This window comes from Hoplias malabaricus, chromosome 5 (genome assembly GCF_029633855.1).
Source record: "Hoplias malabaricus isolate fHopMal1 chromosome 5, fHopMal1.hap1, whole genome shotgun sequence".
Classification (NCBI taxonomy): Eukaryota; Metazoa; Chordata; class Actinopteri; order Characiformes; family Erythrinidae; genus Hoplias; species Hoplias malabaricus.
Genome location: NC_089804.1, coordinates 21,086,892 through 21,103,748, shown reverse-complemented (window position 1 = coordinate 21,103,748; position 16,857 = coordinate 21,086,892). Strand labels below are relative to the sequence as shown.

Here is a 16,857-nt window from a genome sequence, read left to right as displayed (position 1 = left end):
GGTGACTGTCTGTGAGGAGTGTTGTGTGTTCTCCCTGTGTCTGCGTGGGTTCCCTCCGGGTGACTGTCTGTGAGGAGTGTGGTGTGTTCTCCCTGTGTCTGTGTGGGTTTCCTCCGGGTGACTGTCTGTGAGGAGTGTGGTGTGTTCTCCCTGTGTCTGCGTGGGTTTCCTCCGGGTGACTGTCTGTGAGGAGTGTGGTGTGTTCTCCGTGTCTGCGTAGGTTTCCTTCGGGTGACTGTCTGTGAGGAGTGTGGTGTGTTCTCCGTGTCTGCGTAGGTTTCCTCCGGGTGACTGTCTGTGAGGAGTGTGGTGTGTTCGCTCTGTGTCTGCGTGGGTTTCCTCCGGGTGACTCTGTGAGGAGTGTGGTGTGTTCTCCCTGTGTCTGCGTGGGTTTCCTCCGGGTGACTGTCTGTGAGATGTGTGGTGTGTTCTCCCTGTGTCTGTGTGGGTTCCCTCTGGGTGACTGTCTGTGAGGAGTGTGGTGTGTTCTCCCTGTGTCTGCGTGGGTTTCCTCCGGGTGACGCTGTGAGGAGTGTGGTGTGTTCTCCCTGTGTCTGTGTGGGTTTCCTCCGGGTGACTGTCTGTGAGGAGTGTGGTGTGTTCTCCCTGTGTCTGCGTGGGTTCCCTCCGGGTGACTGTCTGTGAGGAGTGTTGTGTGTTCTCCCTGTGTCTGCGTGGGTTCCCTCCGGGTGACTGTCTGTGAGGAGTGTGGTGTGTTCTCCCTGTGTCTGCGTGGGTTTCCTCCGGGTGACTCTGTGAGGAGTGTGGTGTGTTCTCCCTGTGTCTGTGTGGGTTTCCTCCGGGTGACTGTCTGTGAGGAGTGTGGTGTGTTCTCCCTGTGTCTGCATGGGTTCCCTCCGGGTGACTGTCTGTGAGGAGTGTGGTGTGTTCTCCCTGTGTCTGCGTGGGTTTCCTCCGGGTGACTCTGTGAGGAGTGTGGTGTGTTCTCCCTGTGTCTGTGTGGGTTTCCTCCGGGTGATTATCTGTGAGGAGTGTGGTGTGTTCTCCCTGTGTCTGCGTGGGTTTCCTCCGGGTGACTCTGTGAGGAGTGTGGTGTGTTCTCCCTGTGTCTGTGTGGGTTTCCTCCGGGTGACTGTCTGTGAGGAGTGTGGTGTGTTCTCCCTGTGTCTGCGTGGGTTTCCTCCGGGTGACTGTCTGTGAGGAGTGTGGTGTGTTCTCCGTGTCTGCGTAGGTTTCCTTCGGGTGACTGTCTGTGAGGAGTGTGGTGTGTTCTCCGTGTCTGCGTAGGTTTCCTCCGGGTGACTGTCTGTGAGGAGTGTGGTGTGTTCGCTCTGTGTCTGCGTGGGTTTCCTCCGGGTGACTCTGTGAGGAGTGTGGTGTGTTCTCCCTGTGTCTGCGTGGGTTTCCTCCGGGTGACTGTCTGTGAGATGTGTGGTGTGTTCTCCCTGTGTCTGTGTGGGTTCCCTCTGGGTGACTGTCTGTGAGGAGTGTGGTGTGTTCTCCCTGTGTCTGCGTGGGTTTCCTCCGGGTGACGCTGTGAGGAGTGTGGTGTGTTCTCCCTGTGTCTGTGTGGGTTTCCTCCGGGTGACTGTCTGTGAGGAGTGTGGTGTGTTCTCCGTGTCTGCGTAGGTTTCCTCCGGGTGACTGTCTGTGAGGAGTGTAGTGTGTTCTCTCTGTGACTGCGTGGGTTTCCTCGGGTGACTGTCTGTGAGGAGTGTGGTGTGTTCTCCCTGTGTCTACGTGGGTTTCCTCCGGGTGATTCTGTGAGGAGTGTGGTGTGTTCTCCCTGTGTCTGTGTGGGTTTCCTCCAGGTGACTGTCTGTGAGGAGTGTGGTGTGTTCTCCCTGTGTCCGCGTGGGTTCCCTCCGGGTGACTGTCTGTGAGGAGTGTGGTGTGTTCTCCGTGTCTGCGTAGGTTTCCTTCGGGTGACTGTCTGTGAGGAGTGTGGTGTGTTCTCCGTGTCTGCGTAGGTTTCCTCCGGGTGACTGTCTGTGAGGAGTGTGGTGTGTTCGCTCTGTGTCTGCGTGGGTTTCCTCCGGGTGACTCTGTGAGGAGTGTGGTGTGTTCTCCCTGTGTCTGCGTGGGTTTCCTCCGGGTGACTGTCTGTGAGATGTGTGGTGTGTTCTCCCTGTGTCTGCGTGGGTTTCCTCCAGGTGACTGTCTGTGTGGAGTGTGGTGTGTTCTCCCAGTGTCTGCGTGGGTTTCCTCCGGGTGACTGTCTGTGAGGAGTGTGGTGTGTTCTCCCTGTGTCTGCGTGGGTTTCCTCTGGGTGACTGTCTGTGAGGAGTGTGGTGTGTTCTCCCTGTGTCTGCGTGGGTTTCCTCCGGGTGACTGTCTGTGAGGAGTGTGGTGTGTTCTCCCTGTGTCTGCGTGGGTTTCCTCTGGGTGACTGTCTGTGAGGAGTGTGGTGTGTTCTCCGTGTCTGCGTAGGTTTCCTCCGGGTGACTGTCTGTGAGGAGTGTGGTGTGTTCGCTCTGTGTCTGCGTGGGTTTCCTCCGGGTGACTCTGTGAGGAGTGTGGTGTGTTCTCCCTGTGTCTGCGTGGCTTTCCTCCGGGTGACTGTCTGTGAGATGTGTGGTGTGTTCTCCCTGTGTCTGTGTGGGTTCCCTCTGGGTGACTGTCTGTGAGGAGTGTGGTGTGTTCTCCCTGTGTCTGCGTGGGTTTCCTCCGGGTGACTCTGTGAGGAGTGTGGTGTGTTCTCCCTGTGTCTGCGTGGCTTTCCTCCGGGTGACTGTCTGTGAGGAGTGTGGTGTGTTCTCCCTGTGTCTGCGTGGGTTCCCTCCGGGTGACTGTCTGTGAGGAGTGTTGTGTGTTCTCCCTGTGTCTGCGTGGGTTCCCTCCGGGTGACTGTCTGTGAGGAGTGTAGTGTGTTCTCCCTGTGTCTGTGTGGGTTTCCTCCGGGTGACTGTCTGTGAGGAGTGTGGTGTGTTCTCCCTGTGTCTGCGTGGGTTTCCTCCGGGTGACTGTCTGTGAGGAGTGTGGTGTGTTCTCCGTGTCTGCGTAGGTTTCCTTCGGGTGACTGTCTGTGAGGAGTGTGGTGTGTTCTCCGTGTCTGCGTAGGTTTCCTCCGGGTGACTGTCTGTGAGGAGTGTGGTGTGTTCGCTCTGTGTCTGCGTGGGTTTCCTCCGGGTGACTCTGTGAGGAGTGTGGTGTGTTCTCCCTGTGTCTGCGTGGGTTTCCTCCGGGTGACTGTCTGTGAGATGTGTGGTGTGTTCTCCCTGTGTCTGTGTGGGTTCCCTCTGGGTGACTGTCTGTGAGGAGTGTGGTGTGTTCTCCCTGTGTCTGCGTGGGTTTCCTCCGGGTGACGCTGTGAGGAGTGTGGTGTGTTCTCCCTGTGTCTGTGTGGGTTTCCTCCGGGTGACTGTCTGTGAGGAGTGTGGTGTGTTCTCCCTGTGTCTGCGTGGGTTCCCTCCGGGTGACTGTCTGTGAGGAGTGTTGTGTGTTCTCCCTGTGTCTGCGTGGGTTCCCTCCGGGTGACTGTCTGTGAGGAGTGTGGTGTGTTCTCCCTGTGTCTGCGTGGGTTTCCTCCGGGTGACTCTGTGAGGAGTGTGGTGTGTTCTCCCTGTGTCTGTGTGGGTTTCCTCCGGGTGACTGTCTGTGAGGAGTGTGGTGTGTTCTCCCTGTGTCTGCATGGGTTCCCTCCGGGTGACTGTCTGTGAGGAGTGTGGTGTGTTCTCCCTGTGTCTGCGTGGGTTTCCTCCGGGTGACTCTGTGAGGAGTGTGGTGTGTTCTCCCTGTGTCTGTGTGGGTTTCCTCCGGGTGATTATCTGTGAGGAGTGTGGTGTGTTCTCCCTGTGTCTGCGTGGGTTTCCTCCGGGTGACTCTGTGAGGAGTGTGGTGTGTTCTCCCTGTGTCTGTGTGGGTTTCCTCCGGGTGACTGTCTGTGAGGAGTGTGGTGTGTTCTCCCTGTGTCTGTGTGGGTTTCCTCCGGGTGACTGTCTGTGAGGAGTGTGGTGTGTTCTCCCTGTGTCTGCATGGGTTCCCTCCGGGTGACTGTCTGTGAGGAGTGTGGTGTGTTCTCCCTGTGTCTGCGTGGGTTTCCTCCGGGTGACTCTGTGAGGAGTGTGGTGTGTTCTCCCTGTGTCTGTGTGGGTTTCCTCCGGGTGACTGTCTGTGAGGAGTGTGGTGTGTTCTCCCTGTGTCTGCATGGGTTCCCTCCGGGTGACTGTCTGTGAGGAGTGTTGTGTGTTCTCCCTGTGTCTGCGTGGGTTTCCTCCGGGTGACTGTCTGTGAGGAGTGTGGTGTGTTCTCCCTGTGTCTGCGTGGGTTTCCTCCGGGTGACTCTGTGAGGAGTGTGGTGTGTTCTCCCTGTGTCTGTGTGGGTTTCCTCCGGGTGACTGTCTGTGAGGAGTGTGGTGTGTTCTCCCTGTGTCTGCGTGGGTTCCCTCCGGGTGACTGTCTGTGAGGAGTGTTGTGTGTTCTCCCTGTGTCTGCGTGGGTTCCCTCCGGGTGACTGTCTGTGAGGAGTGTGGTGTGTTCTCCCTGTGTCTGCGTGGGTTCCCTCCGGGTGACTGTCTGTGAGGAGTGTGGTGTGTTCTCCCTGTGTCTGTGTGGGTTTCCTCCGGGTGACTCTGTGAGGAGTGTGGTGTGTTCTCCCTGTGTCTGCGTGGGTTTCCTCCGGGTGACTGTCTGTGAGGAGTGTGGTGTGTTCTCCCTGTGTCTGCGTGGGTTTCCTCCGGGTGACTGTCTGTGAGGAGTGTGGTGTGTTCTCCGTGTCTGCGTAGGTTTCCTCCGGGTGACTGTCTGTGAGGAGTGTAGTGTGTTCTCTCTGTGACTGCGTGGGTTTCCTCGGGTGACTGTCTGTGAGGAGTGTGGTGTGTTCTCCCTGTGTCTACGTGGGTTTCCTCCGGGTGATTCTGTGAGGAGTGTGGTGTGTTCTCCGTGTCTGCGTAGGTTTCCTTCGGGTGACTGTCTGTGAGGAGTGTGGTGTGTTCTCCGTGTCTGCGTAGGTTTCCTCCGGGTGACTGTCTGTGAGGAGTGTGGTGTGTTCGCTCTGTGTCTGCGTGGGTTTTCTCCGGGTGACTCTGTGAGGAGTGTGGTGTGTTCTCCCTGTGTCTGCGTGGGTTTCCTCCGGGTGACTGTCTGTGAGATGTGTGGTGTGTTCTCCCTGTGTCTGTGTGGGTTCCCTCTGGGTGACTGTCTGTGAGGAGTGTGGTGTGTTCTCCCTGTGTCTGCGTGGGTTTCCTCCGGGTGACGCTGTGAGGAGTGTGGTGTGTTCTCCCTGTGTCTGCGTGGGTTCCCTCCGGGTGACTGTCTGTGAGGAGTGTGGTGTGTTCTCCCTGTGTCTGTGTGGGTTTCCTCCGGGTGACTCTGTGAGGAGTGTGGTGTGTTCTCCCTGTGTCTGCGTGGGTTTCCTCCGGGTGACTGTCTGTGAGGAGTGTGGTGTGTTCTCCCTGTGTCTGTGTGGGTTTCCTCCGGATGACTGTCTGTGAGGAGTGTGGTGTGTTCTCCGTGTCTGCGTAGGTTTCCTCCGGGTGACTGTCTGTGAGGAGTGTAGTGTGTTCTCTCTGTGACTGCGTGGGTTTCCTCGGGTGACTGTCTGTGAGGAGTGTGGTGTGTTCTCCCTGTGTCTACGTGGGTTTCCTCCGGGTGATTCTGTGAGGAGTGTGGTGTGTTCTCCGTGTCTGCGTAGGTTTCCTTCGGGTGACTGTCTGTGAGGAGTGTGGTGTGTTCTCCGTGTCTGCGTAGGTTTCCTCCGGGTGACTGTCTGTGAGGAGTGTGGTGTGTTCGCTCTGTGTCTGCGTGGGTTTCCTCCGGGTGACTCTGTGAGGAGTGTGGTGTGTTCTCCCTGTGTCTGCGTGGGTTTCCTCCGGGTGACTGTCTGTGAGATGTGTGGTGTGTTCTCCCTGTGTCTGTGTGGGTTCCCTCTGGGTGACTGTCTGTGAGGAGTGTGGTGTGTTCTCCCTGTGTCTGCGTGGGTTTCCTCCGGGTGACGCTGTGAGGAGTGTGGTGTGTTCTCCCTGTGTCTGTGTGGGTTTCCTCCGGGTGACTGTCTGTGAGGAGTGTGGTGTGTTCTCCCTGTGTCTGCGTGGGTTCCCTCCGGGTGACTGTCTGTGAGGAGTGTTGTGTGTTCTCCCTGTGTCTGCGTGGGTTCCCTCCGGGTGACTGTCTGTGAGGAGTGTGGTGTGTTCTCCCTGTGTCTGTGTGGGTTTCCTCCGGGTGACTCTGTGAGGAGTGTGGTGTGTTCTCTCTGTGTCTGCGTGGGTTTCCTCTGGGTGACTGTCTGTGAGGAGTGTGGTGTGTTCTCCCTGTGTCTAAGTGGGTTTCCTCCGGGTGATTCTGTGAGGAGTGTGGTGTGTTCTCCCTGTGTCTGTGTGGGTTTCCTCCAGGTGACTGTCTGTGAGGAGTGTGGTGTGTTCTCCCTGTGTCCGCGTGGGTTCCCTCCGGGTGACTGTCTGTGAGGAGTGTGGTGTGTTCTCCGTGTCTGCATAGGTTTCCTTTGGGTGACTGTCTGTGAGTAGTGTGGTGTGTTCTCCGTGTCTGCGTGGGTTTCCTCCGGGTGACTGTCTGTGAGGAGTGTGGTGTGTTCGCTCTGTGTCTGCGTGGGTTTCCTCCGGGTGACTGTCTGTGAGATGTGTGGTGTGTTCTCCCTGTGTCTGCGTGGGTTTTCTCCGGGTGACTGTCTGTGTGGAGTGTGGTGTGTTCTCCCAGTGTCTGCGTGGGTTTCCTCCGGGTGACTGTCTGTGAGGAGTGTGGTGTGTTCTCCCTGTGTCTGCGTGGGTTTCCTCCGGGTGACTGTCTGTGAGGAGTGTGGTGTGTTCGCTCTGTGTCTGCGTGGGTTTCCTCCGGGTGACTCTGTGAGGAGTGTGGTGTGTTCTCCCTGTGTCTGCGTGGGTTTCCTCCGGGTGACTGTCTGTGAGATGTGTGGTGTGTTCTCCCTGTGTCTGTGTGGGTTCCCTCTGGGTGACTGTCTGTGAGGAGTGTGGTGTGTTCTCCCTGTGTCTGCGTGGGTTTCCTCCGGGTGACGCTGTGAGGAGTGTGGTGTGTTCTCCCTGTGTCTGTGTGGGTTTCCTCCGGGTGACTGTCTGTGAGGAGTGTGGTGTGTTCTCCGTGTCTGCGTAGGTTTCCTCCGGGTGACTGTCTGTGAGGAGTGTAGTGTGTTCTCTCTGTGACTGCGTGGGTTTCCTCGGGTGACTGTCTGTGAGGAGTGTGGTGTGTTCTCCCTGTGTCTACGTGGGTTTCCTCCGGGTGATTCTGTGAGGAGTGTGGTGTGTTCTCCCTGTGTCTGTGTGGGTTTCCTCCAGGTGACTGTCTGTGAGGAGTGTGGTGTGTTCTCCCTGTGTCCGCGTGGGTTCCCTCCGGGTGACTGTCTGTGAGGAGTGTGGTGTGTTCTCCGTGTCTGCGTAGGTTTCCTTCGGGTGACTGTCTGTGAGGAGTGTGGTGTGTTCTCCGTGTCTGCATAGGTTTCCTCCGGGTGACTGTCTGTGAGGAGTGTGGTGTGTTCGCTCTGTGTCTGCGTGGGTTTCCTCCGGGTGACTCTGTGAGGAGTGTGGTGTGTTCTCCCTGTGTCTGCGTGGGTTTCCTCCGGGTGACTGTCTGTGAGATGTGTGGTGTGTTCTCCCTGTGTCTGCGTGGGTTTCCTCCAGGTGACTGTCTGTGTGGAGTGTGGTGTGTTCTCCCAGTGTCTGCGTGGGTTTCCTCCGGGTGACTGTCTGTGAGGAGTGTGGTGTGTTCTCCCTGTGTCTGCGTGGGTTTCCTCTGGGTGACTGTCTGTGAGGAGTGTGGTGTGTTCTCCCTGTGTCTGCGTGGGTTTCCTCCGGGTGACTGTCTGTGAGGAGTGTGGTGTGTTCTCCCTGTGTCTGCGTGGGTTTCCTCTGGGTGACTGTCTGTGAGGAGTGTGGTGTGTTCTCCGTGTCTGCGTAGGTTTCCTCCGGGTGACTGTCTGTGAGGAGTGTGGTGTGTTCGCTCTGTGTCTGCGTGGGTTTCCTCCGGGTGACTCTGTGAGGAGTGTGGTGTGTTCTCCCTGTGTCTGCGTGGCTTTCCTCCGGGTGACTGTCTGTGAGATGTGTGGTGTGTTCTCCCTGTGTCTGTGTGGGTTCCCTCTGGGTGACTGTCTGTGAGGAGTGTGGTGTGTTCTCCCTGTGTCTGCGTGGGTTTCCTCCGGGTGACTCTGTGAGGAGTGTGGTGTGTTCTCCCTGTGTCTGCGTGGCTTTCCTCCGGGTGACTGTCTGTGAGGAGTGTGGTGTGTTCTCCCTGTGTCTGCGTGGGTTCCCTCCGGGTGACTGTCTGTGAGGAGTGTTGTGTGTTCTCCCTGTGTCTGCGTGGGTTCCCTCCGGGTGACTGTCTGTGAGGAGTGTAGTGTGTTCTCCCTGTGTCTGTGTGGGTTTCCTCCGGGTGACTGTCTGTGAGGAGTGTGGTGTGTTCTCCCTGTGTCTGCGTGGGTTTCCTCCGGGTGACTGTCTGTGAGGAGTGTGGTGTGTTCTCCGTGTCTGCGTAGGTTTCCTTCGGGTGACTGTCTGTGAGGAGTGTGGTGTGTTCTCCGTGTCTGCGTAGGTTTCCTCCGGGTGACTGTCTGTGAGGAGTGTGGTGTGTTCGCTCTGTGTCTGCGTGGGTTTCCTCCGGGTGACTCTGTGAGGAGTGTGGTGTGTTCTCCCTGTGTCTGCGTGGGTTTCCTCCGGGTGACTGTCTGTGAGATGTGTGGTGTGTTCTCCCTGTGTCTGTGTGGGTTCCCTCTGGGTGACTGTCTGTGAGGAGTGTGGTGTGTTCTCCCTGTGTCTGCGTGGGTTTCCTCCGGGTGACGCTGTGAGGAGTGTGGTGTGTTCTCCCTGTGTCTGTGTGGGTTTCCTCCGGGTGACTGTCTGTGAGGAGTGTGGTGTGTTCTCCCTGTGTCTGCGTGGGTTCCCTCCGGGTGACTGTCTGTGAGGAGTGTTGTGTGTTCTCCCTGTGTCTGCGTGGGTTCCCTCCGGGTGACTGTCTGTGAGGAGTGTGGTGTGTTCTCCCTGTGTCTGCGTGGGTTTCCTCCGGGTGACTCTGTGAGGAGTGTGGTGTGTTCTCCCTGTGTCTGTGTGGGTTTCCTCCGGGTGACTGTCTGTGAGGAGTGTGGTGTGTTCTCCCTGTGTCTGCATGGGTTCCCTCCGGGTGACTGTCTGTGAGGAGTGTGGTGTGTTCTCCCTGTGTCTGCGTGGGTTTCCTCCGGGTGACTCTGTGAGGAGTGTGGTGTGTTCTCCCTGTGTCTGTGTGGGTTTCCTCCGGGTGATTATCTGTGAGGAGTGTGGTGTGTTCTCCCTGTGTCTGCGTGGGTTTCCTCCGGGTGACTCTGTGAGGAGTGTGGTGTGTTCTCCCTGTGTCTGTGTGGGTTTCCTCCGGGTGACTGTCTGTGAGGAGTGTGGTGTGTTCTCCCTGTGTCTGTGTGGGTTTCCTCCGGGTGACTGTCTGTGAGGAGTGTGGTGTGTTCTCCCTGTGTCTGCATGGGTTCCCTCCGGGTGACTGTCTGTGAGGAGTGTGGTGTGTTCTCCCTGTGTCTGCGTGGGTTTCCTCCGGGTGACTCTGTGAGGAGTGTGGTGTGTTCTCCCTGTGTCTGTGTGGGTTTCCTCCGGGTGACTGTCTGTGAGGAGTGTGGTGTGTTCTCCCTGTGTCTGCATGGGTTCCCTCCGGGTGACTGTCTGTGAGGAGTGTTGTGTGTTCTCCCTGTGTCTGCGTGGGTTTCCTCCGGGTGACTGTCTGTGAGGAGTGTGGTGTGTTCTCCCTGTGTCTGCGTGGGTTTCCTCCGGGTGACTCTGTGAGGAGTGTGGTGTGTTCTCCCTGTGTCTGTGTGGGTTTCCTCCGGGTGACTGTCTGTGAGGAGTGTGGTGTGTTCTCCCTGTGTCTGCGTGGGTTCCCTCCGGGTGACTGTCTGTGAGGAGTGTTGTGTGTTCTCCCTGTGTCTGCGTGGGTTCCCTCCGGGTGACTGTCTGTGAGGAGTGTGGTGTGTTCTCCCTGTGTCTGCGTGGGTTCCCTCCGGGTGACTGTCTGTGAGGAGTGTGGTGTGTTCTCCCTGTGTCTGTGTGGGTTTCCTCCGGGTGACTCTGTGAGGAGTGTGGTGTGTTCTCCCTGTGTCTGCGTGGGTTTCCTCCGGGTGACTGTCTGTGAGGAGTGTGGTGTGTTCTCCCTGTGTCTGCGTGGGTTTCCTCCGGGTGACTGTCTGTGAGGAGTGTGGTGTGTTCTCCGTGTCTGCGTAGGTTTCCTCCGGGTGACTGTCTGTGAGGAGTGTAGTGTGTTCTCTCTGTGACTGCGTGGGTTTCCTCGGGTGACTGTCTGTGAGGAGTGTGGTGTGTTCTCCCTGTGTCTACGTGGGTTTCCTCCGGGTGATTCTGTGAGGAGTGTGGTGTGTTCTCTGTGTCTGCGTAGGTTTCCTTCGGGTGACTGTCTGTGAGGAGTGTGGTGTGTTCTCCGTGTCTGCGTAGGTTTCCTCCGGGTGACTGTCTGTGAGGAGTGTGGTGTGTTCGCTCTGTGTCTGCGTGGGTTTTCTCCGGGTGACTCTGTGAGGAGTGTGGTGTGTTCTCCCTGTGTCTGCGTGGGTTTCCTCCGGGTGACTGTCTGTGAGATGTGTGGTGTGTTCTCCCTGTGTCTGTGTGGGTTCCCTCTGGGTGACTGTCTGTGAGGAGTGTGGTGTGTTCTCCCTGTGTCTGCGTGGGTTTCCTCCGGGTGACGCTGTGAGGAGTGTGGTGTGTTCTCCCTGTGTCTGCGTGGGTTCCCTCCGGGTGACTGTCTGTGAGGAGTGTGGTGTGTTCTCCCTGTGTCTGTGTGGGTTTCCTCCGGGTGACTCTGTGAGGAGTGTGGTGTGTTCTCCCTGTGTCTGCGTGGGTTTCCTCCGGGTGACTGTCTGTGAGGAGTGTGGTGTGTTCTCCCTGTGTCTGTGTGGGTTTCCTCCGGATGACTGTCTGTGAGGAGTGTGGTGTGTTCTCCGTGTCTGCGTAGGTTTCCTCCGGGTGACTGTCTGTGAGGAGTGTAGTGTGTTCTCTCTGTGACTGCGTGGGTTTCCTCGGGTGACTGTCTGTGAGGAGTGTGGTGTGTTCTCCCTGTGTCTACGTGGGTTTCCTCCGGGTGATTCTGTGAGGAGTGTGGTGTGTTCTCCGTGTCTGCGTAGGTTTCCTTCGGGTGACTGTCTGTGAGGAGTGTGGTGTGTTCTCCGTGTCTGCGTAGGTTTCCTCCGGGTGACTGTCTGTGAGGAGTGTGGTGTGTTCGCTCTGTGTCTGCGTGGGTTTCCTCCGGGTGACTCTGTGAGGAGTGTGGTGTGTTCTCCCTGTGTCTGCGTGGGTTTCCTCCGGGTGACTGTCTGTGAGATGTGTGGTGTGTTCTCCCTGTGTCTGTGTGGGTTCCCTCTGGGTGACTGTCTGTGAGGAGTGTGGTGTGTTCTCCCTGTGTCTGCGTGGGTTTCCTCCGGGTGACGCTGTGAGGAGTGTGGTGTGTTCTCCCTGTGTCTGTGTGGGTTTCCTCCGGGTGACTGTCTGTGAGGAGTGTGGTGTGTTCTCCCTGTGTCTGCGTGGGTTCCCTCCGGGTGACTGTCTGTGAGGAGTGTTGTGTGTTCTCCCTGTGTCTGCGTGGGTTCCCTCCGGGTGACTGTCTGTGAGGAGTGTGGTGTGTTCTCCCTGTGTCTGTGTGGGTTTCCTCCGGGTGACTCTGTGAGGAGTGTGGTGTGTTCTCTCTGTGTCTGCGTGGGTTTCCTCTGGGTGACTGTCTGTGAGGAGTGTGGTGTGTTCTCCCTGTGTCTAAGTGGGTTTCCTCCGGGTGATTCTGTGAGGAGTGTGGTGTGTTCTCCCTGTGTCTGTGTGGGTTTCCTCCAGGTGACTGTCTGTGAGGAGTGTGGTGTGTTCTCCCTGTGTCCGCGTGGGTTCCCTCCGGGTGACTGTCTGTGAGGAGTGTGGTGTGTTCTCCGTGTCTGCATAGGTTTCCTTTGGGTGACTGTCTGTGAGTAGTGTGGTGTGTTCTCCGTGTCTGCGTGGGTTTCCTCCGGGTGACTGTCTGTGAGGAGTGTGGTGTGTTCGCTCTGTGTCTGCGTGGGTTTCCTCCGGGTGACTGTCTGTGAGATGTGTGGTGTGTTCTCCCTGTGTCTGCGTGGGTTTTCTCCGGGTGACTGTCTGTGTGGAGTGTGGTGTGTTCTCCCAGTGTCTGCGTGGGTTTCCTCCGGGTGACTGTCTGTGAGGAGTGTGGTGTGTTCTCCCTGTGTCTGCGTGGGTTTCCTCCGGGTGACTGTCTGTGAGGAGTGTGGTGTGTTCTCCGTGTCTGCGTGGGTTTCCTCCGGGTGACTGTCTGTGAGGAGTGTGGTGTGTTCTCCCTGTGTCTGCGTGGGTTTCCTACGGGTGACTGTCTGTGAGGAGTGTGGTGTGTTCTCTCTGTGTCTGCGTGGGTTTCCTCCGGGTGCTCCGGTTTCCTCCCACAGTCCAAAAACACACATTGGTAGGTGGATTGGCGACTCAAAAGTGTCTGTAGGTGTGAGTGAATGTGAGTGTGTAAGTGTGTGTAGCCCTGTGAAGGACTGGCGCCCCCTCCAGGGTGTATTCCTGCCTTGCGCCCAATGATTCCAGGTAGGCTCTGGACCCACCGCGACCCTGAACTGGATAAGGGTTACAGATAATGAATGAATGAATTAATTAATGAATGAATGAATAATTACACAGATATATTAAACAAGTGCATGGAAGTTCAGTTTCTCAGTTTGTATGTTATGCCTTCACCACTGACCACATCTCCGTAATTAAGTCCAAGAAATTGGTTGCATTTTTTTCCTAATTCTTCTCAAAATCAGAGCAATTAGTGGGTTCTTGGGCTGATGGCCTGTGTCTTACTCATTTGTCAGGTTCATGGCCACTAACGACCTGATGATGGAGCTGCAGAAAGACTCCATCAAGCTGGACGAGGACAGTGAGAGGAAAGTGGTGACCATGCTGCTGAAGCTCCTGGAGGACAAAAACGGTGAAGTCCAGAACCTGGCGGTCAAATGGTATTTAAAGTGAATTCTATGCAGAATAAAGACGTAATAAACTCTAAACGTATTTCCAATCAGTGGAACCTAGAAAAGCACACCGTTAAGATGTTAATAACGATGCCACGCAGACAAACATGATTCCTATGTGACCTGTCCAGTCTAGGTCCTCTGGTGAGTAAAGTGAAGGAGTACCAGGTGGAGACTATGGTGGACACACTGTGTTCTAACATGGTGTCAGACAAAGAGCAGCTCAGAGACATCTCCAGCATGGGGCTGAAGACCGTCATCGCCGAGCTGCCCCCAGCGTCTGCAGGTAAAAGGGTCTGACACCTGGTCGAGGTGTGAGGGTCAACTCTTTTCATGGTTAGGTTCCGTTCTCAGTTTCATTTGAATGAATGTATTTTCATTGACCTCTTCTGTTTTTAAGGTTTGTGTCTGACCTCTAACGTGTGTAAAAAGATCACCTCTCAGCTCATTGGTGCGATGGGGAAACAGGACGATGTGTCTGTGCAGCTGGAAGCTCTGGACATCCTCTCTGATATGCTGGGAAGGTACCGAAAGCAAACCCTGGCCTAGTTAGACGACTTTAGGGGAAACTCAAGCGTTAGGTGATGTCCAGCTTCTCAAACAAACCCAGAGCCAGAGGAGCCACTTAATTCTAAACAAACCTTCCTCAACTGTGAAGTAGTTTATTTAAAGTGAAAACACCTAGTGTGGGAAATGACCAATAGAAAACCAGAAGAGATAAAATACTTTGCAAAATGTTGTTAGAACCACAACAGATTATTTTCATTCTGATTAAAGGATCATTAGGTAAGATTGTGTCTTTTTGCTCCTGGGCTCCCTCTACAGTTGCAGAGTGTAATTCAGAGTGAAGGTGGTTTCCTTCCCTCCTCCAAAAGTTACATAGTGCAATTTCTGCAGTGCTGAGCCAATGAAGCAACAGTAGAGGCTCTATTCTCTCTTTTACATCTCAGAGCAGTATCACAATGATTTTGAATCTGTAATTTTAACGTAAAAATGCTACTTACTGTTGCTTTAAGAGAGGTAGACTAAATATGTCCCCTTTCACCCTGTGAATTGAGAATTTCAGTAATTATGTGCCACTTTCGATGCCAACATCATCAGGATTCCAGTTTATTCAATTCCCTTTTGTCTTTCTAGGCTCAGCGGCACATTGGTCAGCTTCCACCAGTCGATCCTGACCAGCCTCCTCCCTCAGCTCACCAGCACTCGCATGGCGGTCAGGAAGCGAGCCATCATCGCTCTGGGTCACCTGGTGCCCAGCTGTAGCTCCGCCCTCTTTAAGCAACTCACTGAACACCTGATGGGGGAACTGACCCGAGGAGCTCCAACAGCCAACACTCGCACCTACATCCAGTGTCTGACCACCGTCACACGCCAAGGAGGGCACAGAGTCGGTCAGCTTCACTTTCACTGTCGTCTGTCAGTATGGTTTCTGTGGAGGATGAGTAGGAACATATGGTTCTCTCGTCAGTACAGTAGTGTCCGTTAGAGCACGATCGACACCAGCACTGACGTACTGACCAGACCCTAGTGCCCTGACTTTTAAGAGATGCATGAAGACGTTTATTTTGTAAACACACAGTGCTTAATCTGAGTTAGGGAAAACCAAACTGGATTTGCATTAGTAGGGTTAGGGTTGGCCTGAGCTGACCATCCCATAGCCCAGAGAGGAACCATCTCTCTGGCTTATGGACTCACATCAGCGGGGTCTCACCCTAACCCTAGCACATGGGCAGTGTGTCCAGAAGAAGGCAGCAATAGTTGAGTTACATTATAACCATTCTCTCAGCTCCACTGACCACAAAGGAGCACTGGGTGGTTCAACAAATACAGACTGTAGTCCACCTGTTGCTCTGCATACTTTGCTTGCCCACTTTCACTGTTCTTCAGTGGTCCAGACCCTCAAAGAGCAGCACCGCTGTGTCTGATCCACAACGAACACCAACGGCAGCACCACCACCACCACGTCAGTGTCACTGCAGCGCTGAGAATGATCCACCACCACATCACACCTACTCTGTGGGCTTTGGGAACAGGGTGAAAGGGGGTAAATAGAGTATGCACAACAACAGGTGGAAGACAGTCTGTAATTGTAGAACTCCAAAGTGGTCAATGGAGCTGAGAGAATGGACAGTGAGTGCGGAAAACTGTATAAAGACTCTGATGACTGCAGACGTAATCAAGTCACGTGTGTCTCCCTAAGGCGAGCACCTGGAGAAGATCATCCCGATGGTGGTGAAGTTCTGTAACGTAGAGGATGATGAACTGAGGGAGAACTGCTTTCAGGCTTTTGAAGCCTTCGTTCGCAGGTAAGTCTTCTGATCTCATACCGAACTGACCGCATCTCTTCTGTGTTATTTTACGCACAAGTGAACATTTCATTTATTTCCAAAGATGTCCAAAGGAAATGTCCCCTCACATCCCTACGGTAATTAAACTGTGTCTGAAATACATCACTCACGACCCCAACTACAACTACGACGCTGAAGATGACCAGGAGGACTCCATGGACATTGAGAACGAGGAGGATGAAGATCAAGGTGCCATTGTGTGTCTATGTTGATCCTGAACCTGTTTTTTTTTTAATATAAACTCTGTGATAATTGGTCAAACTGTAAATCAATCAAATAAATAGATGATCTGGTACTCCAAATATATTTAAGACAACACTGCATTTAAATCTCAGATGGATGAAACAGATGTTAAGTCTCATGTCTCTCAAAGCTACACGACAAAAGCTCTTTTTTAGTATGTTCCAAGACAAAATGATTCCAAAACGATCCCCTTAGCTTTATTTCAGTATTTTCAGCAGGTAGGTTTGGGTCGGGTCATAGCAGGGAAAGTACATATCTCTGCAGTACAATATTGCACATCAAATTATCCCAAAAGTTGGTGGAATTCCCATCTAATGAACGTCTTTTTCTTTTTTTCTTTTTTTTTTCTAGGGCAGGAAATAACACGTAATTCAGTTTTCACTTTATTCCCACAGTACACCGCAGATAAAACAGCATGTAACTGTGGATACTAAACCAGTCAGACCTGTTTCATAATTTAAAAGGAGCACATTTATTTCACACCCATTTTGTGCCCAAGTTGCACAATTACAGTGAAAATAAAATGAAATCAAGTGAATGGATCATAAACTCCTAAACAAACCTGTTATTCCCAGAATCTGATGACGAGTACAGCGACGATGATGACATGAGCTGGAAGGTGAGACGTTCGTCCGTGAAGTGTTTGGATGCTGTAATCAGCAGCAGGAGAGACCTGCTGGTGGAGCTTTACGGCTCCGTTTGCCCAGCCCTGATCTCACGCTTCAAGGAGCGAGAGGAGAATGTGAAGTCTGACATTTTTCTGACCTTTGTGACCTTAGTGAGACAGACCAAACCCCCTCACAGCTCTGCTTTGGATCCTGGAGCTAAGGAGGACCCAGCAGTCTCCCTCCTGAAGAAACAGGTAAAAGTGCATTGAGACCTAAGTGAATTAAATTATGCTGAGTTTAAAGCAACTGTATGTAGTATATTTATCTTTAAAATCATGCTCCACTAACCTGTGATAAGGAGACCAAAGCCCCTGTCATTATTACTCCAGGCTCACCACTGCAGAAACTGCACTCTAATTTTCAGGAACGTATCAGGAATACGTTCCTAACATCAGATGTTTCTTTCATGTGTAGGTTCCCACGGTAATAAAGGCCTTGCACAAACAATTGAAGGAGAAAAGCATGAAGTCCAGACAAGGCTGTTTCAGTATACTCACAGAGGTGGCTAATGTTCTTCCCGGAGCTTTAGGAGAACACATTCCTAGCCTCATTCCAGGTAAGGTCCGTTTGTCTGTATCTGTTATAGAGATCTGGGTACAGATGATCTATAACAATGCACTTTATGGCAAGGCAGGACTGCAGAGAAGATAAGTGGAAACAAAGGGTTTCAGGGGTTCCAGGCCCTGCAGAGAATTACTGGACA

The 16,857-nt window shown here is 54.1% G+C and overlaps 1 protein-coding gene across 1 annotated transcript in view; it reads left to right on the top strand.

Annotated features, from left to right (window-relative positions):
• cand2 (cullin-associated and neddylation-dissociated 2 (putative)) overlaps positions 1 to 16,857 on the top strand; it is a 30,582-nt gene that overhangs the window by 9,502 nt on the left and 4,223 nt on the right. The window contains exons 2-9 of the mRNA XM_066672146.1: positions 12,737 to 12,880; positions 13,024 to 13,178; positions 13,293 to 13,416; positions 14,030 to 14,286; positions 15,096 to 15,201; positions 15,287 to 15,432; positions 16,062 to 16,348; positions 16,569 to 16,710. Of these exons, the coding sequence (XP_066528243.1) occupies positions 12,737 to 12,880; positions 13,024 to 13,178; positions 13,293 to 13,416; positions 14,030 to 14,286; positions 15,096 to 15,201; positions 15,287 to 15,432; positions 16,062 to 16,348; positions 16,569 to 16,710 (1,361 nt within the window). The remainder of the gene's footprint in view (positions 1 to 12,736; positions 12,881 to 13,023; positions 13,179 to 13,292; positions 13,417 to 14,029; positions 14,287 to 15,095; positions 15,202 to 15,286; positions 15,433 to 16,061; positions 16,349 to 16,568; positions 16,711 to 16,857) is intronic.